This window comes from Bubalus bubalis, chromosome 9, assembly GCF_019923935.1.
Source record: "Bubalus bubalis isolate 160015118507 breed Murrah chromosome 9, NDDB_SH_1, whole genome shotgun sequence".
Lineage (NCBI taxonomy): Eukaryota > Metazoa > Chordata > Mammalia > Artiodactyla > Bovidae > Bubalus > Bubalus bubalis.
The window spans coordinates 39006876-39033586 of record NC_059165.1 but is presented as its reverse complement, the minus strand read 5'-3'; the positions used below and the strand labels follow the sequence as shown (position 1 = coordinate 39033586).

The 26711-nt window shown below is 47.1% G+C and overlaps 1 protein-coding gene across 4 annotated transcripts in view; it reads right to left on the bottom strand.

Moving 5' to 3' along the window:
• CCNJL (cyclin J like) overlaps positions 1-26711 on the bottom strand; it is a 64605-nt gene that overhangs the window by 3427 nt on the left and 34467 nt on the right. For 3 of the 4 annotated variants that reach the window (XM_025292298.2, XM_006073448.3, XM_025292299.2), the window contains exons 4-5: positions 1774-2076; positions 98-257 (exon numbers count right to left, since the gene is read on the bottom strand). In XM_025292298.2, coding sequence (XP_025148083.1) covers positions 98-257; positions 1774-2076 — 463 coding nt within the window. Of the gene's footprint in view, positions 1-97; positions 258-1773; positions 2077-6829; positions 7474-26711 lie in introns of those variants that run through there. The other variant, XM_006073449.3, reaches the window with a different exon arrangement.

Below are 26711 nucleotides of genomic sequence, written 5' to 3'. Positions count from 1 at the left end.
TAAGCCTCAAACTGCGGGAAATCACCTGAGGTGGGCCTTATGAGCAAGTGGAACTTGGCTATTTCAGAAACACGAAAGGATCAGGAGAGGAGCTTACACCAGCAGGATTTCGATGCACGTGCTGAGATGTTCCAGGGAGTAGTTTGAGATCCTCTGCAGGTCTCTGGTCCAATAAGGAGAAAGCTGAAGGCAAATCCTAGAGGCCCCAACGCAGGCTGCAGCCACCACGGAAGGCTGGAATTTATAGAAAATGTGATCTGAAAGAGAATCACAGAGAGAGAGTCACCATCAGAAGCCTAGCCTTGGAGCTCTGCCTTGTGCTCCCTGGGAACCAGGAGACAAGTGATTAGGTCCAAGGTTGTTCACCATACACGCAATGCAGAGGGTCTACATGAAAAATTAAAATAGCATGAATTTTCATTCTTAAAACACCTCAGCTCTCCATCTGGGATTTCTGATGTCAGCCTAGAGCAGCGATTGTCAAAATACATCCCTGGCTTCCAGGGGCTGCAAGGGACTTGCTGATGCCACAAGGAGAAACACTAAACATCTGTCCTTCCTTTGAAAGACAGTGGTGAACACACACCATTTCTAAGACTTCTGTTTGGGGTGCTGACTAAAGGCTATTTAGTAACGAAGCCTGGCCCACAGCAGGAACTCACTGAAAATCTGCTGAAGAATGAACCAACAAATGAATGTCCGTAAGAATTTGATATTCATAAATTTACTGGGTAATCTTCCCCTCACCCCACCCCAGATTTATTGACAAACAACTGACAAATACTATATATTTATGATGTACAGTGTGATGTTTTGGTACAAGTAAACACTGAAATAATATGAGAACTCTTAATGTCCTACTAAGATATCTGGCAACCTGGCAAAGCTGGTACTAATATGTGCAAAGGCAAACTGCTCAAATTCCCGCAATTCTCAGGAAGAATAGCTGGTTATCTGCACATTACTTTGCTGTCTTAAACTGTTCATGACTTTCAATGATTTCAACATTTGCCTCTTAAAGTATGAATTAGGCAGGGTGGTACGGTTATAAGCACAGTCAAGAGTCAGACTTCCCAGCTTCAAATCCTAGCAATAACTTTAAGATAAGTTACTTCGCATCTTGAGTATCAATTAAGGAAACTGATTTGTAAAATGAGAGTAGCATAAATGATCTTCATGTGAAGTTGCTGTGAGGTTCAAATGAAACAAGACATGCAGAGCACTGCCTGGTGTACAGTAAGTGTTCACTTACTGCTTAATATCACAATTGTTGATATTGTTACTCATAACCCTTTTGGCTTGGAGTGGGTTATCAGGTAGTTAAATCAACAGTATTTCTGACCTAGTGTTGTACCTAATACCTAGATCTTAATACCCAGATCTTAAGACACTTTAAGCAAAAGTCTCCAAACGGTAAAAGTGTATTGCTAAAGCAGATGGAAACAAAACCCTCTCTCCCATCCTACATGTACAATACTCTTTCAGAATGACCTACCTGTGACTCTGGGCTACTTAGATCATTTGCATTGTTCCAAGTGAGTTAAAAACTACCAGGTAGGTGATCACTAAATAGACAGACTACAGGCTGCCTACATACAAGCTACTCCTCCTTTACACATTATTGCTAACTCACTCCGTCTCTGCTTACCCCTGCAAATCTTTCTCTGCCTATCCCTGCCAAGTGGGGTGATCTGGTGATGTGGGTGCACTGGCCCCTGACCCTGGCCCCCATGTGGGTGGGGAAGGGTGGACAGGCCTTGACATTGGCCCCACCTTGCAGGGTGACTTCTAGGAAATAGTGGGCATACTCCTTGAGGCACTCTTTGGTCTTGCGGGGGCAGGCAGTGGGCCAGCTGTGGCAGTGGCGGTCCTTCTGGCTGACGGAGGCTAAGAGGTAGTAGTCGAGGAAGTGGGCGGGCGTAGGCAGGCAGAGGTTCCAGCCAAAGGCCTCCAGCAGCAGTAGCTCTGTACTCAGCAGCTCCTTCCTGGTGAGGGAGAAGTTTTGGCTGCTCAGGATCCTGGTGCTGTTTATCTGCTCCAGCTTGGGGACGTGGTCTTCCCGATCCTCAAACTTACCTAAGGAGAAGCAGAGATTACGTGAGACAGCACTTGCTGTAGAGGCCCTCTTTATGGTACCCAGATGGTACTGGCAAGGAGAAGGGCAAGCCCAAAGGCACATATTACAGATCTGTCACATTTGAGCTCGAATTCCCACACCATCACTTCCAGCTGTGTGATCATGGACACATGTCTCACCCTCTCTGTGCCTCAGTTCTCTCCTGTGTAAAATGGAACTTATACCTCCTAAAGCTTTTGTTAGATTCAATGAGATAACACACACCAAATGTACAGACCAGCGCATGGATCACAGAAGATGTTCAACAGCAGTTAGCAATAGCAGCAAGGGCCTGGGCCCTCCTGTCTAGTCTGCACTAATTCAACATCAGGACTGGTCGGGGGCCATAGTCACAGTGACCTTGTAAATCTGGCCTGTCCTTGCAGATATGGAAGAGCCCTTCAGTGGCTCCCCAGTATCTTCAATACTGAGCTTTAACTCTGTCAAGGTTTCTGAGTTTGGCTTCCCTTAAAACAGTTTTCTTGGGAGGTGAGCCTAGGGAAGATCTATAAGTAGTAGAAGACAGAAAAGGGATGAAAGCCAAAGGGGCATTTTATCTTGAAGAGGTATCTAAACCCCATGTTCACTGCAGCATGATTCACAAGAGCCAAGAAAGCCTAAGTGTCCACTGACAGATAATGAATAAAGAAAATAGTTATTTATACACAATGGGTCCCATCATTTCATGGCAAATACAAGGGGGAAAAGTGGAAACAGTGACAGACTTTATTTTCTTGGGCTCCAAAATTACTATGGATGGTGACTGCAGCCATGAATTTAAAAGATACTTGCTCCCTGGAAGGAAAGCTATGATAAACCTAGACAGCATATTGAAAAGGAAAGACATCACTTTGCCCACAAAGGTCTGTATAGTCAAAGCTATGATTTTTCCAGCAGTCATGTACGGATGTGAGAATTTGATCATAAAGAAGGCTGAGTGCCAAAGAATTGATGCTTTCAAACTGTCGTGCTGGAGAAGACACTTGAGAGTCCCTTGGACTTCAAGGAGATCAAACCAGTCAATCCTAAGCGAAATCAACCCTGAGTATTCACTGGAAGAACTGATGCTGAAGCTGAAACTCCAATATTTGGCTGCCTGATGTGAAGAGCCGAGTCACTGGAAAAGACCCTGATGCCGAGAAAGACTGAAGGCAGGAGGAGAAGAGGGGGGACCAGAGAATGGTTGGATGGCATCATCAACTCAATGGACATGAGTTTGAGCAAGCTCTGGGAGATAGTGAAGGACAGGGCAGCCTGACGTGCTGCAGTCCATGGGGTCGCAAAGAGTCGGACACGACTGAGTGACTGAACAATAACATATTTGTTGTTGTCATGTCTGACTCTTTGCGACCCCACGGACTGCAGCATGCCAGGCTTCCCTGTCCTTCACCATCTCCTGGAGCTTAAAGGGATATTATTCAGCCATGAAAAGAAGAAAATCCCGCCATTTGGGACAACATGGATGGACCTTGAGGGCATTATATTAAGTGAGTAATGAGAGAGACAGACAACTAACTATACGATATTGTTACCGAAGATCACCAAGTCTGTGTGCCCGACACACCGTAAGGCCAAACAATACTAAAACACGGGAATCTGGAACAGAGAAAGGTTTATTACAGGGACATGAAAGGAGATGAGTGACTCATGCCTTAAGAACCCCAAAGTTACTGAAAGCTTTCAGCAAAGCCATTTTAAAAGTAAAAAGATGAGGGAGGGGCATGGTTACTTGTTGTGTCAGAGCCTTTGTTCTTGAGGTCAGGTAATGATGTTCCTATAAAGCTCCACCAAATGAATGTTATTCCCTGTTGCGACACGAAAGGGCCAGGTCCCAGGTTCTGGGACCTTCACCCTTCGAGGTCCAGGTTCTGGCTGAGAGGAGGCAGAGCTCAGCTGGCAGCTCCCTCAGGGCCATGTCCCAATGTCCTGTCCAGCTGTCATTGCTGAGGGAGCCAGGCACTCAGGACCCAACTGGCCCTCACACTCCTCAAGCTGCCCGTACGGCAGGGGCAGGTCCTTAAAACTGTGAGCCAGGCAGATGGCCACTGCTGTTAGGTTGCAGAAAGGGATTGAGGAGAGGTTCACAGCTGCCTTAATGCCTGGGCCAAGGCTAGTGAGTGGCCTTGGCAAGGGCTCTGGTGCTCTGCAGGACACAGTCCCCCCCAGTCTGTTCTCTGGGCGCCCAGTTCACCCGCTGGCCCAGGGCTGGAAGAGTTGGGGGGCCTCGGGGAGAAGGCCACGATCCGCCTCTTAGCTCACTCTGCACCTCACGACCACCACTTTACAGCTGTCTGAATCCCCTCACTAACTGTTGTTGCTTGTGGGCGGGGCCCACTGAAGCACCAACCAATGACTGAGCAGGACCCACTGCCTGGTAACAGTGTGCGGAGTAATGATGCATAGCAATGGCTACTATGCTAAGGGCTGAGCTCCTGGCACTGTGTTACAGTGTTTCTTACATGTAGAATCTTAAAATTGAACCCAGATACAGATAACAGATTGGTGGTTGCCAGAGGCGGGGTGGGGGATGGGATCAGAAGGTACAAACTTCTAGTTATAAGATAAATTAGTCCTGGGGATGTAACATAGGGTATAATGGCCAGTTAACCATATTGTATATTTGAAAGTTGCTAAGAGAGTAGACCTTAAAAGTTCTCATCTTAAAAGGAAAAAATTCTATGTGAGATTATGAATATTAACTGTGATTTCACAATATATGCGTACATCAAACCATTATGTTGTACACCTTAATACATTATGCCAAATGCATCTCAATGAAACTGGAAAACATGGTGTCATGTAACTTCCAAGACAATGCTTTAAGAGGCCTTACAACTTTTTAAAAAATTATTTTATTTTGGCTGTGCTGAGTCTTAGTTGTGGCACACGAGGTCTTCATTGTACCATGGCAGACCTTTCATTGCAGCACGTGGACTCTAGCTGTTGCTTGCAGTCTTAGTTACTCCAAAGTACGTGGGATTTTAGTTCTCCAACCAGGGATCAAACCCGTGTCCCCTGCATTGCAAAGTGGATTCTTAACCACTTGACTACCAGGAATGTCGAGAGAGGCCTTACAGATTCAACTTGGCCCTACCTGGAGTGTCATTCCCAGACCTCCATGTAAGGAAGCACATTCAGCCTCCTGGAGTCAAAGAAGCCACAAGGATGAGAACAGACATGCCCAGGCAACATCCAGCACTGATTCTCATACATGTGAATGAGGCCACTCTGGACCTTCCAGGCCAGCGGATCCTCCGGCAACTGGATGAATGAGCCAAAGTGAAACCAACACAGACCACCATGCAGTGCACGCTGCTGTTGTTTTAAACCACTAAGTTTTGGGGTTGTTTTGCAGGAACAGATAACTGGAATACACTCAGTGCACAGTGACAAAAAGATGTGAAATCCCACAGACAGACCTGTCACATAGCTCGGAAAGTACTCGAGAAATGATGACTACAGGGACTTCCCTGGTGGTCCAGTGGTTAAGAATCTGCCTGCCAGTGCAGAGGACATGGGTTTGATCCCTGGTCTAGAAACTAAGATGCTCAGAGGCAACTAAGCCCATACACCACAATACTGAAGCCTAACCACCCTAGAGCCCACGCTTTGCAACAAGAGAAGCCACCACAGTGAGAAGCCCTCGCATCACAACTAGAGAAAGCTCTCAGGCAGCAATGAAGACCCAGTGCAGTCATAAATAAAATTAAATAATTTTAAAAAGTTAAAAAAAAGAAGTAATAACCGAGTCCAGAGATAAACAGGCTCCAGGTTAGACATTTATAACTGGCTTCCTATTTGCATTTCTTGGGGCAGGAAGAAGTAGGCTTCAGACTGGACACTTCTAACCAGTCTCCTGCTTGCATTTCCTGAGATAAGAGATAGGTGGGCTCCAGTTAAGGCATTTACAATCAGCCTCCTATTTGCCCTCCAAAATGGAAGTAACAACAGAAACAGGGTAAGCAGCCAGTCTTTGCCTCTCGTAAACACCTTAAGGTAATAGTTATGGCAACAGTCAAGGCAAGGACAATGAGGGGCAAAACCCTGCTGGAATAAAGGATTAAGGAATTTCTGCTCCCCACTTTTTTGGATAGAGACACTACACATGCACAGAAAGGCTCCTTGTGGGGCCAAAGTCAGGGCATAATGCTGGACCATAATGAGTCTTGATCCTCCCAGAAGACTTCACTTCAAAATCTATCTTGGTTGAGGGTCTCAGGGTAGGTCAGATGTGGAAAAAGAAACCAGGTAATTGGCCAAAGGTAAACAAAGACCTGTAAGAACTGACCTGTACAAATGACTTAACCACCTCTGTACTGCACTCCTCCTCACTAAGGGGGACATCCACAACCTTTCTCTCCGGGCGTGCATCTCTGCCTTGCTTCTGTCTTAACACACTGCTTCTCTGTGTGCTCTCCCACCTGTTATGTGGTCTCTAATGATAAACTCTGTACCTGCATTTACAGTTCTTGTCTCCACGATAAATGCGTTTTTCACTGGGGGCAAAGATCCACAGAAAAATAGCTTCTAGCCTGTAACCCTGGTTGGTCTGGTGGCTGGGATTCCTGGTTTTCATCCAGGCTACCTCTCACCTCACGCCACTGCTCACTGCTGCCTCACTGAGATCATGATTATATACTGCAAGATCCTGGAAATAAACTGCATGAAATACATCCAAATGGAGCTAGATACAAACAAAAATAAAACACCAACCTTGGGTTATCCTGCTCAGGGTCAAGGGAATGGAGGATTTCCATAGTAACGCCGCTGGGCAGTCATCCATGGGGAAGCCCCACAGGCAGCCTGTGCTGGAGGCAGCTCTACCGGAGAAATTGTTGGGGACTCCTAGCCTTCACACCAATGCTCAGGGAAACCACTCACACCCGACTGTGGCCTTGGCCACTGAAGTTTTCTGAAGGCACTGTGCCCTCCTTGCCGACGAGCCTTGGTTAGCGCAGCCCTCTGCCCGAAGCACCCTTTCCCAGCATCCTGTCATTTCACCAACCTCACCCTGTCCTCCACCTCAAAGCCACGCCCCTTCAGAAGCCTTCCCTGACCACAGTCCCCACGTGCTGCCTGACACCCACATCAGACAGTGCACCCCAAGGCCTGACCTCGGTCCCATCACGTTGGCCTTCAAGTCCAACCTTGCTGTGTGCAGGACAGCTGCTGGAGCAGGTGTTGGAAAAGGCAATGGGCGACCCAGTTGAGCTTGGAGCACACATCTGTTCCGACAGCGGGAACAGCCAACAAAGCGTCCACACACCTGTGCACAACTGCCAGCGCCCTGTGACCCAGTTCTCAGCCGATGAGAGATAAGGAAGTAATCACTTCAGGCAGACGGCCCTGCAGCAGAGACAACACATTCCTCACCAAGGCCTCAGAAGACGTCACTGAGAAACGAAACACCGACTCTGGGAGGCCTGCATCTTTCTTCTCAGGGAACCAGGCAACAGGCAGCCCACCGGATGGGCAGAGACGATGACATGCACTTCTGGTCTTTACCTCGGAGGAGGGAAGGAGATGATGATGACCAGTGCAACCCAGACTCATCTCCTTCCCAGCCTGCCAGGCACGGCCCTGCCTCCAGAGCACACACCTTCCCTTGTACCAGGGCATCTCGGGCAGGAAAAGGTGAGGACAGTGCTGCCCCTTCCCCAGGCGGAAGAGGCCTTTGTATGATGAAATCCTGGGAGAGGGTGCTGCCTGGGGATCAGGCTTTGCCACGTTCTGCAGCCTCGGGGCCCCATGCCCTCCCCAAACACCGGATCCAACCACACCTGAAACGTGATCCCTCCTCCAGCGGGGTGTGCTCATGCCCTCACCCACCTTATCACGTGTCCTCCAGAGCTTTGATCAGAGGCCACTGGGTGTCATCAAGGCACTTCTCACACTCAAGATTTTTTTATTTCAAATATTACTGTCAGTGGCCAGCACCTGGCCATTAATAGGTCACTAACAAGTATGAGAGCTTCCCTGGTGGCTCAGTGGTAAAGAATCCACCTGTCCATGCAGGTGACATAGGTTCGATCCCTGGGCTGGGAAGATCCCCTGGAGAAGGAAACGGCAACCCACTCCAGTATTCTTGCCTGGAGAATCCCATGGACAGAGAAGCCTGGAAGGCTACAATCCATGGGGTTGCAAAAGAGTCAGACACGACTTAGCAAGCAAACCATCAACAAGTGTGAGCCCCAGAAGAATAGGAACCACATCCTACACGTTCTCAGCTGTGCCCGAGGTCCCAGCACAGTCCCCGGCACACAGTAGATGTCCCATGCCTATTTGTTGAGAGAATGAATGGTTCTCTCTGGATAGTTGAACTGTGCTTGTTGCTTCAGTCATACCCAACTCTTTGTGACCCTAAGGGCTGTAGCCCACCAGGCTCCTCTGTCCATGGGATTCTCCAGGCAAGAATATTTAAGTGGGTTACTGTGCCCTCCTCCAGGAGATTCTCCACCCCCCCCACCCAGGGATGGAACCCACATCTCCTGTGTCTCCTGCACTGTAGGCACATTCTTTACTGTCTGAGCCACCAGTGAAGTCCTACTTGAATTGCAGGCTGTTTAAATTGTTCTCTGATGCTCTCTGATTATCTGTACTCCCTAATTTTTTCCTCCAATGATTTACATATTCTTTTGGCAACTTAAGAAAAAAAATTTTTTTTGCCAACTTATTAAGGTTTCCCTGAACCTTGGGCTCACTTGAGTCAATGCTGTTTGCAGGCACTCAATAGCTAGAGCTCTTTTCTTCCCAGAACAGAAGGTCAAGGTGAAGGTCACAGCTCTGACAGAAATATCAATCATGCCGGTAGTGGCACTGAGACCCTTCCATGGCTCTGTTGGCAGTCAGCAATCTATCCCAACAGGCTGCTGCTGCTGCTAAGTCACTTCAGTCGTGTCCGACTCTGTGTGACCCCATGGACTGCAGCCTACCAGGCTCCTCCGTCCATGGGATTTTCCAGGCGAGACTACTGGAGTGGGTTGCCATTGCCTTCTCCTTCTATAGATGAGGCTGAGGTTATTCAATGAAGCTGGGAAGCAGCGTATCATATTTGAGAGCCATAAGCCTCAACATCACCTAGGAACCTGTTAGAGACGTGAATCCTTCAGCCCCACTCCAGACCTACTGTATGAGACTCAAGGTGGGGCCTGGAAATCTGCATCCTAGCAAGCCCTCCAGGTGGTTCTTCAGCACACTCAAGTTTGAGAACCCCTGCTCTGGCACACTGTACTTCCTGCAATTCTGTGGAAGTAGAAGAATCTCTCATCCAACCCATCCCTTTAGATTAGTTCAACGTCGTACTCTGTGAAGCCTTGTCAAACTCCTCAGTCAGCAGACTGGGTTCCTAAAGCACCTTATCTTGCTCCTAGCAGAGCCTTTGCCACACTGACTTTAATTGTCTCTGATGCTGGGCTACCTAAGGCAAGGAAGGGCATCTTATTCATCTCTATATCTTCAGCACTGGAATACAGTAGGCACTCAAAAACCGCTCCTAGAATGAACACATGAGTGAATAATTGATGCCACAGTGCAGAGTGGAGGAGTGGGTGGAGGGATGAAGGGGTGAAGAGGAGGAGGGTGCAGAATGAACCTCCCAGGGCCTTTCCAGCAATTTGTTCACCCTGGAGTTGACTGAACCCCAATTAACATTTTTTTTTTGGGCCTCACCCTGCAGCATGTGGGATCTTAGTTCTCCTACCAAGGATCGAACCTGTGTCCCCTGCATTGAAAGTACAGAGTCTTAAGCACTGAACCACCAGGGAAGTCCCAAGGCCCAGTTTACTTTGACCACCCTTCCCTGGCCTTCTCAGAGTGGCACTGACCTCTGAGGGCACATATCCCAACAGGCAGATGTACTCAATCAGATTAGTTCCTCCCTGCCCTTGTTGCTGGAGAAGGCAATGGCACCCCACTCCAGTACTATTGCCTGGAAAATCCCATGGACGGAGGAGCCTGGTAGGCTGCAGTTTATGGGGTCGCTAGAGTCGGACACGACTGAGAGACTTCACTTTCACTTTTCACTTTCATGCATGGGAGAAGGAAATGGCAACCCACTCCAGTGTTCTTGCCTGGAGAATCCCAGGGATGGAGGAGCCTGGTGGGCTGCCGTCTCTGGGGTCGCACAGAGTCGGACACGACTGAAGCAACTTAGCAGCAGCAGCAGTAGCCCTTGTTGCTTTCAAACTTTTCAGAGCTGTGCCTTTCCCACAGCTACCAGGACCCAAAGAATCACCCTGAAATGGAAGGGCCAATGATTACTAAGGAATCTGATTCTCCGGCTCCCTCTGCTCCCCACACAGGGGAAGCTTCCTGGGGACTCACTGCACTGCAGGCCAGAGCAGGACAGAGCTGGGTCTGAATCCTCAAGTTGACTCTGGACCTAAAAGCACTGAAATCCACAAGCTATTCATTTCCTCTCTAGGAATATGCCCCACGTGGAGAAAGCATGGCCGTGCAGTATGCAAAGTCCTCTAAGACGTACCCAGCACAGAGAAATGGATGGAGCCCCATGCTGGGCTGGGCACTGGGCTTTGTGCTGGACACACGCTGGATGCCCCAGGTAGGTTCTGTTCAGAGCCCCAGAGACTCAGAGGAAAAGGTTCTGCAAGCACTCAAGTCCACACCTAGGAGCGACCTCACAGCCCATGCTCTTAGAGCAACACATTTCACAGCCAGCAAAGATTTTATGAGTTTCCTGACACTGCATATGCCCAGCATCCTTCTCCTCAGGTCTGGGGGCCAGACAGCCCTTTGTCCCCAGCCTGCCAGCACCAAGCACCACCACCCAGATGCTTGCTCCTGATTGACAAAAGGCATAGACAACAAATGCCAGGAGTCTTCAGGCAGGTCCCTGGAGGAGTGGGGGACAGAAGTCTGAGTCTTTCCAAGTCAGGCAAGAGCCACAATTTGCCTCCAACTTATTTGATGTACTTTTTATTAGGAAAATTTTCAAATCCACAGGAGAGATGAAAGAACAGAACAATGAACCCAGATGACCCCTCCCCAGAGTCACCAATTGCTGACACAGAGCCAGAGAATTGCTGTGTGTGTGTGTATGTGTGTAGTATATAAATACTGGTTTTGCTGAACTATTTTAATTAAGTTGTGACATGACATGCCACCCCTCGTTACTTCAGTGTCCATCCCTGAGGTCATTTTTCTATATTATAATGCCATTAACAATTCTAAGAACATCAACATAAATGCAGTAACATTTTCTAACATTCAATCCATATCTGGCTTTCCCCAAGGGTCCTGAAAATGCCTTTATAACCTTTGTTTTTTGGATCCAGATCCAACAAGGCTACACATGGTGTCTATTACATCTCTTTGGTCCCACTCTTTGTTTTTCATGACACCGACTCTGGATGAATCTGGGCCAGTTGTCTGGTACGGTGTCCCATATCCTGGACTTCCCTGATTGTTTCCTCATGATCAACAAGACTATAGAGGCGATGCTTTGTTCCTACTGGGTCTTCTTAGGAATTATACAAAGTCAGTTTGTCCTAGCAATAGTGATGTTACGTTTGATCACTTGGTTGAGGAGCTGAAACCAGATCACTCTATTTTAAAGGTACCATTCTCCTGTGAAATTAATAAGTCATCTGTCAGGTGATACCTCAAGATGAAGTGAACACCCTGTTTCTCAACAACCTTTAACTCAATGGTTTAGCATCCATGGATGATTCTTTCCTAAAAAAACTGTTATACTGGGGTTGAAAAAAAAGAATTTCATCTGCATTTCATCTACCATTTCATCTACATTTTTCTTTTTACACTGTTCCAAATTTGAACAGTGGGAGCACTATCAACATACTAAGGTTAAAAAAAAGATCTTAAACTTCCCTGGTGGCTCAGAGGTAAAGAATCCACCTGCCAACGCAGGAGACATGGGTTCAATCCCTGGACTGGCAAGATCCCACATGCCGAAGAGTAACTAAGCCCAGGCGCCACAACTACTGAGCCTGTGCTCTAGAGCCGGAGAGCCGCAACTACTAAGCCCACGCACCCTAGAGCTGCTGCTCCACAAGAGAAGGCACCACAGTGAGAAGCCCGTGTACTGCAGCTGAAGTGTAGCTCCCACTTGCCGAAACTACAGAAAAGCCCTCGAGACAAGGAAGACCCCGCACAGCCAAAAATAAATAAATAAAATTATAAAAAGAAATCCTAAGCCTATCAAAGCACTCACCCTGAATCTGGGAGGCCAGTCGCATGCACACGAGCCCAATGTTAGTGGTGATGGTGAAATGTGCAAACAACACCTTTGAGGACGCTCTGCGCATCAGCTGGCTGACTGCTCCCACACTTCCAGGGGCTGGTTCAAAGAGAGCCTGAGCCACTCTTGGAAGGTCACAGTTAGTAGACTGATGACATGTGTCTACCAAGTGGCCTAAACCACAGTCTCCACCACAGTGGCCAGACACTGCAAAGCCAGCAAGCCTTGGAAGGGATATCCACACAATAGCTTTTCGTTTTTTAAAAAATGGTATTTTTAAAAATTGTAGTAAAATGCACATAACATAAAATGTACCACTTTAACCCTTTTAATTGTACTGATCAGCGGCATTAAGTACATTCACACTATTGTGTAACCAATCTCCAGAACTCTTTTCATTTTGCAAAAACGGAAACTCTGTACCCACTTAACAACTCTCTGTTCCCCTCTGCCAGGCCCTGATAACTGCCTTTCTACTTTCTGTCTCTTGGAACTGACTAAAGATTAGCTCTTTCTTATTCTACCTACTGTCCTGACAATCAAGCCTTCAGTTCAGTTCAGTTCAGTTCAGTCGCTCAGTCGTATCCGACTCTTTGCGACCCCATGAATCACAGCACGCCAGGCCTCCCTGTCCATCACCATCTCCCGGAATTCACTCAAACTCACATCCATCGAGTCGGTGATGCCATCCAGCCATCTCATCCTCTGTCGTCCCCTTTTCCTCCTGCCCCCAATCCCTCCCAGCATCAGAGTCTTTTCCAATGAGTCAACTCTTCACATGAGGTGGCCAAAGTACTGGAGTTTCAGCTTTAGCATCATTCCTTCCAAAGAACACCCAGGGCTGATCTCCTTCAGAATGGACTGGTTGGATCTCCTTGCAGTCCAAGGGACTCTCAAGAGTCTTCTCCAACACCACAGTTCAAAAGCATCAATTCTTTGGCGCTCAGCTTTCTTCACAGTCCAACTCTCACATCCATACATGACCACTGGAAAAACCATAGCCTTGACTAGACGGACATTTGTTGGCAAAGTAATTAATGTCTCTGCTTTTGAATATGCTATCTAGGTTGGTCATAACTTTCCTTCCAAGGAGTAAGCGTCTTTTAATTTCATGGCTGCAGTCACCATCTGCAGTGATTTTGGAGCCCAGAAAAACAAAGTCTGACACTGTTTCCACTGTTTCCCCATCTATTTCCCATGAAGTGATGGGACCGGATGCCATGATCTTCGTTTTCTGAATGTTGAGCTTTAAGCCAACTTTTTCACTCTCCACTTTCACTTTCATCAAGAGGCTTTTGAGTTCCTCTTCACTTTCTGCCATAAGGGTGGTGTCATCTGCATATGTGAGGTTATTGATATTTCTCCCGGCAATCCTGATTCCAGCTTGTGTTTCTTCCAGTCCAGTGTTTCTTATGATGTACTCTGCATATAAGTTAAATAAGCAGGGTGACAATATACAGCCTTGACGTACTCCTTTTCCTATCTGGAACCAGTCTGTTGTTCCATGTCCAGTTCTAACTGTTGTTTCCTGACCTGCATACAGATTTCCCAAGGGGCAGGTCAGGTGGTCTGCCTGAAATCTCTTTCAGAATTTTCCACAGTTTATTGTGATCCACACAGTCAAAGGCTTTGGCATAGTCAATAAAGCAGAAATAGAGCATATAAAAATATAATACTGACTTTTCTGAGGTAGGACCAAGAGAAGCAATATTTTTAATTGCTTAAAAAACCCCTCAAACTCTTAATTTCAGAAAATTTTAAATATTACCAAAAAAAAACCCCACAGAGAAAATGTTATAATGAAACCCCATGAATGCATTATAAACCTTTAATGATCATCCACATTTATATTGTCTTTAGAAAAAGTCTTGCAATTTCCCTGGTGGGTCAGTGGTTAAGACTCTGTGCTTCTACTTCAGGGGGTTCAGGTTCAATCCCTGGTTGGAAAACTAAGATCCTGCATGGCACACAGCCAAAAAAGGAAATAAAAAAGAAAAGAAAAATCCTTAAACAAAAAAGTAAACAAGCACAGAACAGGAGTTTTTCTTTAAAAAACTGGCCTTTTAATAAAAAGTTGCCTGTTTCTCATGCCCGAGCTCAGTGCTGCCCACTCTCTACTAGACAGATTCCAGTTAATTCCTGCAAGAATCCTACATCCCTGGCAAGACACACACTTGAGATTCATTTAGGATTACCTGCTGCTCATTCAGGAGCTAAACCTAGGCTCAGACATGAGGCCAAGGCCTCCTGGCTAAAGAGACCAGGTTTTAATGCAACAGCTATGAAATCAATTCTTCTTTGCTAAAGAAGTGCAATGCCTTTTAAAACAGGCAAATCTGCTCTTTCTCAAGAAAGGCCACTCTCCTATTTTAAAGTCTCCGCCCACACCCACAGCCCCCGCTTTTCATCTGAGATGGAGAAACAAAATGTTCTTGATCAGGGATTGAGACCCCACGGCTACTCCTCCTTCTTCCAGCAGCCCTCGGCCCTGCTCTTTGTGCAGCCGATGATAAAGGGAAGGGTGGTAAGCAGGTTGGAGGGTAAAGAGCCACTGTGGCGACTGCTGGGCCCTCCAGGTGAACCTAAGATCTTCTGACATGACTGTAGAAGGTGCTGGGTGGTAGAGGAGGTGAGGACCCAAGAGGAAAGAGAAAAGGCTTTTCCCCAATGGCTGGGAGAGGAAGTACTCGGCCCTTTAGTTCCTAGGCTGGGCCAGGCAGAAAGGATACCTTTCTGATGCAAATTCGTCCTTAGATTCTTCTTTTAACGGAGGGGAGAGAAGTGGCCTTCAGGAAGAGCAGGATTTTTTTGTTTGTTTGCTTTTTGTTTTTGAGCAAGATATTTAATGAGGGCTGAGCATCCTGCTACCAGGGGAAGCCCAGATTCTGGGGGAGGAGGGTCCTTAATGGAAACAGACAAGAATGCCTCCTCTTGAACCCTCACCCCCAACCCCACCAAGGATTTCAAGTTCAGGCCTAGGTGCTAGTTCTCCATCCTCACTGCTGTTATGATTTGCATGATTCTGGGCAATCACATGGAAACGTACACCCCAAAGGATGGTTGGGAGGGCTCAAGGAGACAGAAGGTATTATGACTGGCAAAGGACCCAGGGTAAAGCAAGGGCTCCATAAATGGTAGCAACTGCTGCTATTATTTACTGAACATGGTATTTATTCTTTGCACCCTGGACCTGGGATCTTCTTCTAAAGTCATGTTAGTTGAGTAGAAACAAACTAGTGTTGGCAGTCAACACTACAAACATTTTCTTACGGGGTCTGAAAAAGGGGTGAAAGTAAGTCCAACCAAAGGCCCCTCAGCCCCACTGATCCCACCCGCTGGGCTGTACCAGACCCCCAGAGAGAATGCCAGAGTGGCTCCAGCCTCCTTGCCCTAGACTGTGACCTTGAATTCCACCCTCCTGCTAGTGATTTCAAGGTTCACAGAGCCTGGGAGGTCAAGGGCAGTGTGGGCTCCAAGGCCTTTCCCAGATGGGTCCTCCTCACAGGGGAGGGACTTTCCTAGTCTAGCTGGTTGGCAAGAGGCAGAGAATCCACACATCAGAATGTGAGCCCCAGAGGTCACCTGGTTCACTCTGGGCTCCCCTCTGTCTCGAAGGCTCCAGCACTGCATAGCAGGCATCAAACAATGCAGGCAGCCCCCAGGGAGGCGCAGCCTCAGGAACTGCCAAGCAAACTCAGTTCATTCTGGGAACAACCCAAGAGGTTTGGGAGTGTTTTCCTCATGGAATTAGAAGCTCAGAAAGGTTAAGTGAGTTGCCCAATCACCCAGTTGTGAAGAGCAAGAGCAAAATGAAAAGTCTGGGTAGCTCCTTATTCCATGAGGATGGGAACACATCCGTCTTTGTAACATTGTACATGCCCTTCACTTAGCACAGCAGCCAGCACAAATTTAATACTTAAGTAGTTCTTTTTAAAATGAATACATAAATGGTTCCAAAGTCCAGAGTTTTCTATTCCACAAGCAAGAAATCTCAGATACAGTCACAAAGATCCTTGCAATCCCAGAAAGTCTCTGAGAGTATATTTATCTGGGCGCAGGAATTCCCATGAACATGGGTGTCAGGCCAGCTGCAATCTCCCCATCTAACCACCCTGTTGTCCACAAATACTCATCTCTGTCAATCCTCCTCTTTATGCCATTTAGTAATTTAATCCCAGAGCCTTTCCACTAAAGATGTGTATGATCAAAGAGACTTAATTTTTTCTTCCAAAGCAAGCTTTCTGCAATAAAGAATAGCCTCCCCAAGAGGATGTGGGGAAAAAAGGAAACCTCCTACGTTGTTGGTGGGAATGTAAGTTGGTGCAGCCACTGTGGAAAACAGTGTGGAGATTCCTCAGAAAATTAAAAACAGAATCATCATATGATCCAGCAACCCCATTCCTGGGCATATATCCAGGCAAAACCATAATTCAAAAAGATACATGCACCCTTATAGTCACATCGCATTATTCACAGCTAAGACATGGAAACAATCCAAACGTTCATCAACAGATGAACAAGATGTGGTACATGTATACTACGGAATACCACTCAGGCACAAAAAAGACTGAAACAATGCCATTTGCAGCAACGTGGATGGACCTGGAGATTAGCTACTAAGTAAGTCAGAAAGGCTATGTTTTTTTCCTGTGGTCATGTATGGATGTGAGAGTGGATGTGAAGAAGGCTGAACGCCAAAGAATTGATGCTTTTGAACTGTGGTGTTGGAGAAGACTCTTGAGAGTCCCTTGGACTGCAAGGAGATCCAACCAGTCCATTCTGAAGGAGATCGGCCCTGGGATTTCTTTGGAAGGAATGATGCTAAAGCTGAAACTCCGGTACTTTGGCCACCTCATGCGAAGAGTTGACTCATTGGAAAAGACTCTGCTGCTGGGAGGGATTGGGGGCAGGAGGAGAAGGGGACGACAGAGGATGAGATGGCTGGATGGCATCACTGACTCGATGGACGTGAGTCTGGGTGAACTCCGGGAGTTGGTGATGGACAGGGAGGCCTGGCGTGCTGTGATTCATGGGGTCGCAAAGAGTTAGACACGACTGAGCGACGGAACTGAACTGAACTGAACCGAAGTCAGAAAGAGAAAAACAAATATCCTATAGTATCACTTATATGTGGAATCTAAAGTATGACACAAAGGAACCTATCCATGAAACAAACAGCATCAGAGACACAGAGAACAGACGTGATTGCCAAGGGGGAGGGAGACAGGGGAGGGATACAGTGGGGGGGTTGAGGTGAGCAGATGTAAGCTTTTATATGTAAAATGGATAAATAACATTCTATCGTATAGCACAGGGAACTATATTCAACGTTCTACAATAAACCATAATGGAAAAGGATATATTTAAGAAAAGAATGTGTGTGTGTGTGTGTGTATATATATATATGTAGGTATAAGTGAATCACTGCTGTAAAGCAGTAATTAACACAACATTGTAAATCAACTATACGTCAATAAAAAAAAATTTTTTTAAAAAAGGACAGATTCCTCTCCACCCAAACCAGCTTTTCATTAAAAAAAAAAAAAAAAATTTTTTTTTTTTTTTTTTTTTAGTTATTAAGGCCAGGTCTTATTCATCCCTGAACGGGCACTGCTCATATGCAGCAGACAAGTGTCTTTCCAAGGAAGCTGGGCAGACATATTCTGAGCGATCTGATGGAGAAGCCAGAGCCAGCACAGCCGCAGGGCCACCCAGGTGCTCTGGAGCTCCGTCAATCATTGGCTGTGTGGCTAGGGGCGAGTCTCAGCCTCAGGGCACGAGCAATAGGAGTGACAGAGGGAGACAAATGCTCGCGAGGATGGCACAAGGGCTCAGCATGCTCAGAAGGGCCCAGAGCTCAACAAACACTGGAATGTGCACTGCTTTATAAACATCTGCTCGGTTCAGAGCCAACCGTGCAGTCGGCCACAGGTGCAGTGACAGCGTCACCTGAGGACGAGATTTCAGGCGGGAGAGAGAGCGAGCCAGGGACAGAGCAAGAAAACCCTCCCGCTGTAAGACAGTACTTTGGGGACTTCCCTGGTGGTCCAGTGGCTAAGACTCTGCACTCCCCATGTAGTGGGCCTAGGTTTGATCCCTATTCAGGTTAGACCCCACATGCCGCAACTAAAGATTCTGCATGCCACAACTAAGATGTGGCATGGCCAAGTAAATAAATATATATTTTTTTAATTAGATCTTTAAAGAAAAAAAAAAAAGACAGTGCTTCGGTGGCAGTCTTCAGTGAAGGGAAGACGCTATAAAGACCATTGCAGGTGGGAAGTGGGGAGCATCCTACATCCCCAGTCTGTCCTTGAAGACCTACTCCAGATGCACCGCATTCGAGAACCCCAGCCCCTCCAGGGATCTGGAGGTTAGGAAATGTCCTGCAGAAACAAGCCTGTGATCCCAGCCAAACTGGGGCATCTGGGAGACCCAGTGGGAAGGTAAAGTGGGGTTCTTGCAAGGTTGAGCTCCCTGCCTTCCTCAGGACACAAAGAAAGGCCCTTAAGGAATGTCCACGATCCCTGCAATTCAAGATTGCTTTCACACACACACACCTACTATGCGCTGAGCCTGGGAGATGGTGGGACCCGAGATGATCAGGTCCCTGGGCTCACCCTGCCTTTCAGAGCCTCCCCGTTCCCCTCCTCACAGCAGGCTGTTCTGTTATGGCTGTATCTTCAGGGTCCAGAACAGAGCAGAGCTCAATAAACAATGAATGAATGACTGAAAGCACATTTCTGACAGGCTGGCTCAATTCCGGAGTTCAACTCTGGACTGGAGGTGAGGCTGCGGGTAGTTGTTTTCTCCAGGAGGAAATTGTAAAAATGCCTCCGAGTCAGAGGTGGCATTCGGCCAGCTGGGTCACACACCGGCTTCCCTTCTGGCAGTGAGGGCTTCCCTGTCTCAGGATGGAGCAAACTGGCGCGATGACTTCACTCGCTGACCCCAGCAAAACCTGGGCTCCTTTGTGCTCCTCTTTAAAAGGGACTCAATAATTTCACTGAGTGTAAAAGCAGGGGCGTGCAACGTGGGCCCCTGTCATGTACACGGCTGGTTTCTGGGGCCAGGGTCAAGCAGTGCTTTGTGCAGCGGAAGGGAGTTCTCCCCTGTAATGAAGGCCACTGCTTTGCAGAATGCCCCTGCCAGCTGACCCGGGTAGCTCCAGACCAGGCCTGACGGGGCTGCCAGCCGCAGAAAAGCTGACAACAAATTCTCTTCTGAGCTGAAGGCGTGGATGTCAGGAGTTCTGGATCCTTTGTTATTCCAACGTCTCTGCTTGGAGAAGGGAGGAAAGGGAGGGGGAGGAAGAGGAGGAGGTGGCAGGAGGAGGAGCAAGGCAGCAACCTTGGCCGCCTCTCTCAAGGTCAGGGGGGAGCCGCTTCCAATCATGAGGCCTGGTCCCTGGGGCTGAAGCTTCCATCCAGGTCAGCTGAAACGCGGCTCAGCAGACTCAGAAAGCAGAGGAGCCAGGCATCTCCCAGCAACCTCTCCGGTTGCTGGTTTGAGTCTTCCTGCTATGGCCAAGGAAGAAAGTGACCTGCTTGGTGACAAAGGGTGCTGTTGTGTTGTGGCTGAAAGCAAGGACTCAGGGCCACCTGGGTCCCCATCCGGGCCGCTTACCCAATGGGCAAGTTACCCAACCACTGGGTCTCGGTTCCCTCCTCTGTCAACTGGAGGAAATAACAGTGCCTACTTCACAATGAAGGTTCCTAAATCTTCACTGAAGATTAAATGAGCAAATCCTCATAAAGAGTTCAAAACACCGCCTGGCCTGTAAACAATAAATCTTAACCATCCCATGATCACTGAGGCCAGGATCTGCCCTCCACCCCCAAATTCTGATTGTAGGAAAAAACGCAGTGGGTTTGCAACTATCTTTTATTGTATGCTTTCTACTTTTTTCTATTTTCTAATTTTCTACAAGGAACAAATATCATTCTGCCGCTGAGGAAAAACAGTTTCAACTTCTCAGAAATCAAGACGCCATTGCTGGGACCCTAGAAGCCAGAACCAGCAAAGTAAGTGCCAGAGAAGGTTCCTAAATGTGGATCTGCCCTCATTCAAGATGAGGATGTAGGAAGAGGTGAGGCATGCTCCCTGAAGACCATCTTGAAAATCTAGGCAAACACAAATAATACAATCTCATCTTGGGGGAATTTCCTGGCAGTCCACTGATTAGGATTCCATGCTCTCACTTCTGAGGGCCCAGGTTCAATCCCTGGCCTGGGAATTAAGATCTGCCAAAAAAAAAAAGATTAATCTCATCTGACCTCCCAGGGAAGGCTAGGCTGGCACATTTCCTTTGGGTCTGAAAGGAGTTTTAAAGCAAACCTCCTCTCTCGTCTCATTTCCAAGATCACCGAGAAAAGAAGGAACTATGGTCCTACAGAAAAAAAGCCGTGGTCACGTGTAGCCTGTTCAGAGCACCAACTATGCCCAATGCACGCCCAAGGATAAGGCCATTAAGAAGTTTGTCATTCAGACTTCCCTCGAGGTCCAGTGATTAAGAATCCGCATCCCAATGCATGGGACATTGGCCCCTGCCACCCCCTGGTCCAGGAAGATCCCGCATGCCTCGGGGCAACTAAGCCCACGCCACAACTACTGAAGGCCAGGCCCTGGAGCCTGTGGTCCGCAACAGGAGAAGCCACCGCAACGAGAAGCTTGTGCACCACAACTAGCTGGCGGCCCCTACTCGCTGCAACTAGAGAAAGCCCATGCGCAGCAACAAGGACTCAGTGCAGCCAAAAATAAATTTTTTTTTTTTTTTTAAATTTGTCATTCGGAACATCATACAGGCCGCAGCCATCAGGGACGACAATTCTGAATCAAGTGTTTTCGACGTCTCTGTGCTTCCCAAGCTGTATGTGAAACAACATTATTGGGTGAACTGTACCATTCACAGCAAAGTAGTCAACCAGGCATCATTTTCAGAAAGCGCCACCCTGAACACCACCACCCTGATTTAGACTGTAGATGTTGCTCCACGACCTCCACTGAAGCCCATGAAAGGAGATGAATCCTTAAAGACTGAAGAAATACTGTTCTCTGAAAAGACAATAAAATGGAAATCATATGTTTCTTTTTTAAAAATAATTCTATTTATTTTTTTCTTTGGCGGTGCTGGGTCTTTGGTGCCTTGAGAGCTCCTCTCCATTTGCAGTGCGCAGGCTTCTCACTCTTGTTGCAGAGCACAGGCTCTAGGGCGTGCGAGGGCTGCAGTATTTGCAGAATGTGGGCTCAGTGGTTGCGGTGCATGGGCTTAGCTGCTCCATGGCATCTTTCCAGACCAGAGTTCAAACCCATATCTCCTGCATGGGCAGGTGGATTCTTTACCACTGAGGCACCAGGGAAGCCTGGAAATTATACTGAAGAGAGGAAAAAAAAAGAGAAAAGAACCAAAAACTGCCTTGCTGGTCCTACTGTAACCAATGCAGACAATTGGTGGGTGCCTCACGGAGGACAGAATGCTGTGACCAGAGGTGTGGACACCCCACCACGCAGAGCCCAAGTCTCCTTGGCAAGGCAGGGAGGGGCTCTAACCTGGAGGACAGACTCTGGGTGTGGAGAACTGGTGGCCCAATGATGAAGGATTCTGAACTCTGCCCTCTAAGCCTTCAGCATTAGCAGGAGGATACTTATAATGCAATCCTGGCTGTGACAGCAGAGAAAGAACTGTAAGGCACTGAGCATTCATTGCTCGGTGGGTTCAAGGTTACTGTAAATAAGAAAATAAAGATGCCTAGATCCCAGCAGCCAAACTGCAAATAGCATGAGGAGGAGACAGGGTGCCCAATGTCAATATCCTAGTCATGGTGTGAACCGAAATGTTCTCCTAACAGTAAGGACACTTGGCTCTTCTCAGCAGGGTGACTGGCTTGTTCTTGGCATGTGCCCAGGACTTGCTGGTCATGCTTGGCTTGAAGCCTGCTTAGGATGCGGGCTTGATCTGCTTTGTGCCCCGCTATGTGCTGCTGAGTCTTCCAGGTGAACTCCTACTGTTCACCCCCGTCTCCCTGAGGTTGACCGCTGCATCTGGCATACAGCAAAGGCGGAATACAGGTTATTTTTGACTATTTTAACCATGTGGGGTCAAGGGCTCTTGAACACCACATGATAAATCAACTCATGCAGCGCAAGATTCCCCCTCCCCTCAAAAAATCTCTGAGACCAGAACAGAAGGTCTTTGCCGAACAGGTCTGGGTACTAGACTTGCTAGGGCAAATGGCGCAATTTCTCAGTTTCCAGCCCAGTCAGCTGTCTGACAGGCACTTCACACAGAATCCCTCCCCTCAAATAGTTCTAAGCCTGCCAGTCTGCAGAAACAGGAAATGGAAAATCACCACGTCCTCGCTACAGTAACACTGGAGCTGCTCGGCGTGGCCCTCACGTGACAGACCACTGTTTCCAGCCTGCCTTGTGCTGTGTGGCCACCGCTGAAATACTATGGATTAGAATATGCACCACGGACACTGCAGCAGCTTTCTGGAGGAAGTAACACACACTGGTCGTATCAAGTGCACGCATCAAAGGTGAGACCCATCCTGACTTCTGAAATGTGAAACCACGGCAGGAAGGAAACACAGGGCCGACCACTCTTGCATGAGAGGCAGGGAGCGCTGAATTATTTCCTGAACAGGGACAGCCAAGTTTCCTTGCAGATTTGAGTCTAATCCTATAAATAAGTCTCACACTTTTTTGAAGCACACCCCTGAACAAGGCTACCTGGAAAAATTGCCCCCACTTACATCTGCTGAGACACAGGAGACGCAGGTCTGATCCCTGGGTTGGGAAGATCCTCTGGAGGACGAAATGGCAACTCACTCCAGTATTCTTGTCTGGAAAACCCCATGGACAGAGAAGCTTTGAGGGCTACAGTCCAAAGGGTTGCAAAAGTTGCTCCGACATGACTGAGCATGCAGGCACACAAGCAGCCTGTGATTGGTGCCCCAGTGGGGTCCCAGGAATCCCTGGCTTTAGGCTGAGCTGGGGCATCTTCCTTCATCCCTGTCCAGGAGGGACATCAGGAGGGATTAGGGCTGCTTTCAAGTTTCCGAAATCTCAAAATCTCAGAGGGAGCGACCCCATCCCCCCACTCCGCTGGCAAAGAAGCTGCTTCTCAGCTGCTAAGTAATCAAAGCAGGGGAAGGGGAGGGGAAGGATACAGGGGTGAGAGAGAGGGGAAGACAGTTTACTGAGAGAAAGACAGGCCTCTTGTAGAATCTACGGAGGCCCAGAGGCAGTGCTTCTTTTGGTACCTTCACTAAGAGATGAAGCTATTGATGTCTGGCTTAAGAAGCCTTAAAAGTTGTTGTGGGAACTCATTTCTTACCTGGGCATCCTGGACAGGACAAGGCAGAAAGGCGGGATGCAAATGCACTGCCCACTGGGAAGCCCTAGTGGACAGTGACGAGGGGCCAGAATGGGGGAGAGACGTGGCTCTCCTTCTGATGGTGGAGAAGTGTGGCTCCAAAGGCTCCTGCACACTAAGTTCAACTGAAGAAACAAAGGATCTTCTCAGCTGTTGGTTTCAGTGCAGCCTACCAAAATCTTAAATGCACATACCTCTGACCAAAGCCATCCCATCTCTGGGCTTTTATCCCACAGACATACTTCAGTGTGCAAAGATGCAGGGGAAAGACAGTTGTTGTCACATTGTGTAAAGCAGTGTAAAAAGAAAAAAAGGATGACAGTGTAAATATCCATTGACAGAGAAATCATTCTATGGATGTCGGTGTTTATAACATGGAGAACTCTGCACTCAGTATAAAGAGTAAGGTACCTCCACAAAGACTGACGGGAAAGACGTTCCCTAAGGTACCACAAAGAAAGCACCTTTGGTGTTAACCCACTTGTGCAGATCTAACTGATCCTGATTCTTCACGGTGCACACCGATCTGGTGAACACAGAACCATGCTGCTAGAGGGAAGATACAGGGTTAGGTTCCTGTGAGTCTGATCACAATCAATCAATGCATAAGCTTTTTTGGACTAACACTAAGCTTTTTAGTTAAGAATCAACCCCTGGTCCAAGAAGATTCCACATGCCACGGAGCAGCTATGTCCCTGTGCCACGACTCCTGAGCCCATGTGCCTGGAGCCCAAGCTCCAAAAGAGAAGCCATGGCAACAAGAAGCCCACCCACAGAAGCTAGAGAAAGCCTGAGTGCAGCAACAAAGACCCAGTGGAGCCAAAAAACCTGCTACGTAACCTTTTCTGTGTATTTTTGTTTAATATATCATTGATTTATGATCACTGAACTCACAACTAACAGCACTATACCTTTTGCCTGAACAAAGCTTACCTAACACACAAATGTTCTCCTAAGACACACACAGCACAGCCTTCCTAAACGCAAGAACAGAATACTGTATGTAGTTCAACAGGATGGTGGGGGCTCATTTCACACAGCAAAATTACCAACAAGCAGAAAAATCAGAAAACAAGGCACTAAACAGAGCAGAAAAGGCCACCTGATATTTGCTATTAGTGTGAGAGCCGAAATGAGAAAGCACAGAGCTGCCCCCCAAAGTTCCAGAAGCATTGGTTTTGGAGTCACAAATAAATTCCAGTGAGCAGCTGAATTTGCAAGTATGGAATCTTGGCTCATGAAAGCTGACTGTATGTTTGTATACACACAGAATATTCCTAGAAAATACATTCAATCGGTTTTGGGCAGAGATATAAGAAACTGTTTCCATAAGTTGTCTCTGGAGAGTGGGATGGGCAACAGATTTTTTATTTTAGTCTTTGAATCTTATTACAAGTGAGTGTACCACTGCTAATTTTAAAACTCTACCAGAGGGAGATGTGCCTACTACAGGTAAGCACAGAATAGCAGGACAGACTCAGGCCCGGCTAAGGGAGCCTGCCCTGCACGAGGACCCAAGGACAGAGAGGGGTCCTTTCCTTGCAGAGACCATGGGATCACCCTCCTGCTTGATGCCTCCCTCTCCTGGGGAGAAGGATGAAGGCTGAGATGAAGGCTAGCACTGGACTCAGGCTCAGCTACAAAAAAATGGAAGTCAGAATTTTATCCTAAGAAACACATGGACTCATCTCCCTGAGCTCCCACAGCTTTTCACAAATCAGAAGTCAGGGGCTGGATGCGGCTCACCAACAATTCAGCACTCAGAAACATTGTTTTCTCAGGGAGAGGGCAGGGGTCCGAAAGTCACAATGAAAGAAAACAAAAGCTTGCAAAGAGAAAGTATAATGGAATTGGGATTAGCTGGAAAGAAAGAATGAAAAAAAAGAATGATAAAAGGAGGAAGGGAGGAAATCTGGCAATTTTGTTTATTGGGCAGTTTATTCAGCTGTTAACCTATGATTCATTCCCTCCCCCACTCTAAGAAGTGAAATTTATTTTCTCAATTACGAAAATACATAAGTACATCTAGGTTTGGAATGATACACCCCAAACTTTGGGAATGGGACTATGGATTTGGGGAGAAACTAATTTTTTTATGCTAGGTGCTTCTGTTCCTTTTGGATTCTTTTTAACAATAAAAACATACAGTAAAAAATATATATATATATATAAATATATATATATATAGTAAGTCTCCTACATATGAACCTTCAAGTTGCAAACATTCAAAGGTGCAAACGTGTGTTCCGTCAATGCGAGGCATGAGTGAAATTGTAGCTTGCTCTCTGTCTCCTATTGCTGACGATCCTTCAGCTCTACCATCTCCCACCTCCTCTCCCCCTTCCCGTCAGTAACTCTTCTTACCTGTTCAATCGATACCAGCCCCTGTATGCCAACTGTTGTACTGTACTACTGTACTTTTCAAGGCACTGCACTGCAAGATTAAAAATGTTTTATCTTTTGCTTTTGTTTTTATGTGTTATTTATATGAAAAGTATTACAAACTTATTACAGTACAGTACTACATAGCAGATTGTGTTAGGTACCTAGGCTAACTTTGTTGGACTTATGAACGCACTCTCAAAACGGAATTTGTTCATATGTTGGGGACTTACTGCATCTCATACTTTTTATATCATCATCGTAAGATCTTATACTACATTTAAGGCCTTGCCATCCTAGTAAAATGCCACTGGTCATGCCTCTTGCCTTTCTGGTTTTCTTTCCCTCCCTCTCTCCTTTCTCTCCTTCCCCAGTCCATATCCTGGGGATAAGGACTCAGCACACATTCATCTCTGAATGGCAATAATGAGGCAAAGGCGAAACTCCAAGTTTCCTTCAAAAAGTTCAACACAGAATAACCACATATGGGCAGCAATTCCACTCTGACGTTGATATCCAAAAGAATTGAAAATAAATGTTGAAACAAAATTGGTGCTCAAATGTTCACAGCAGCACTAATCCTAACAGCCAAAACGTGAAAACCACCCCCATGTCCATCA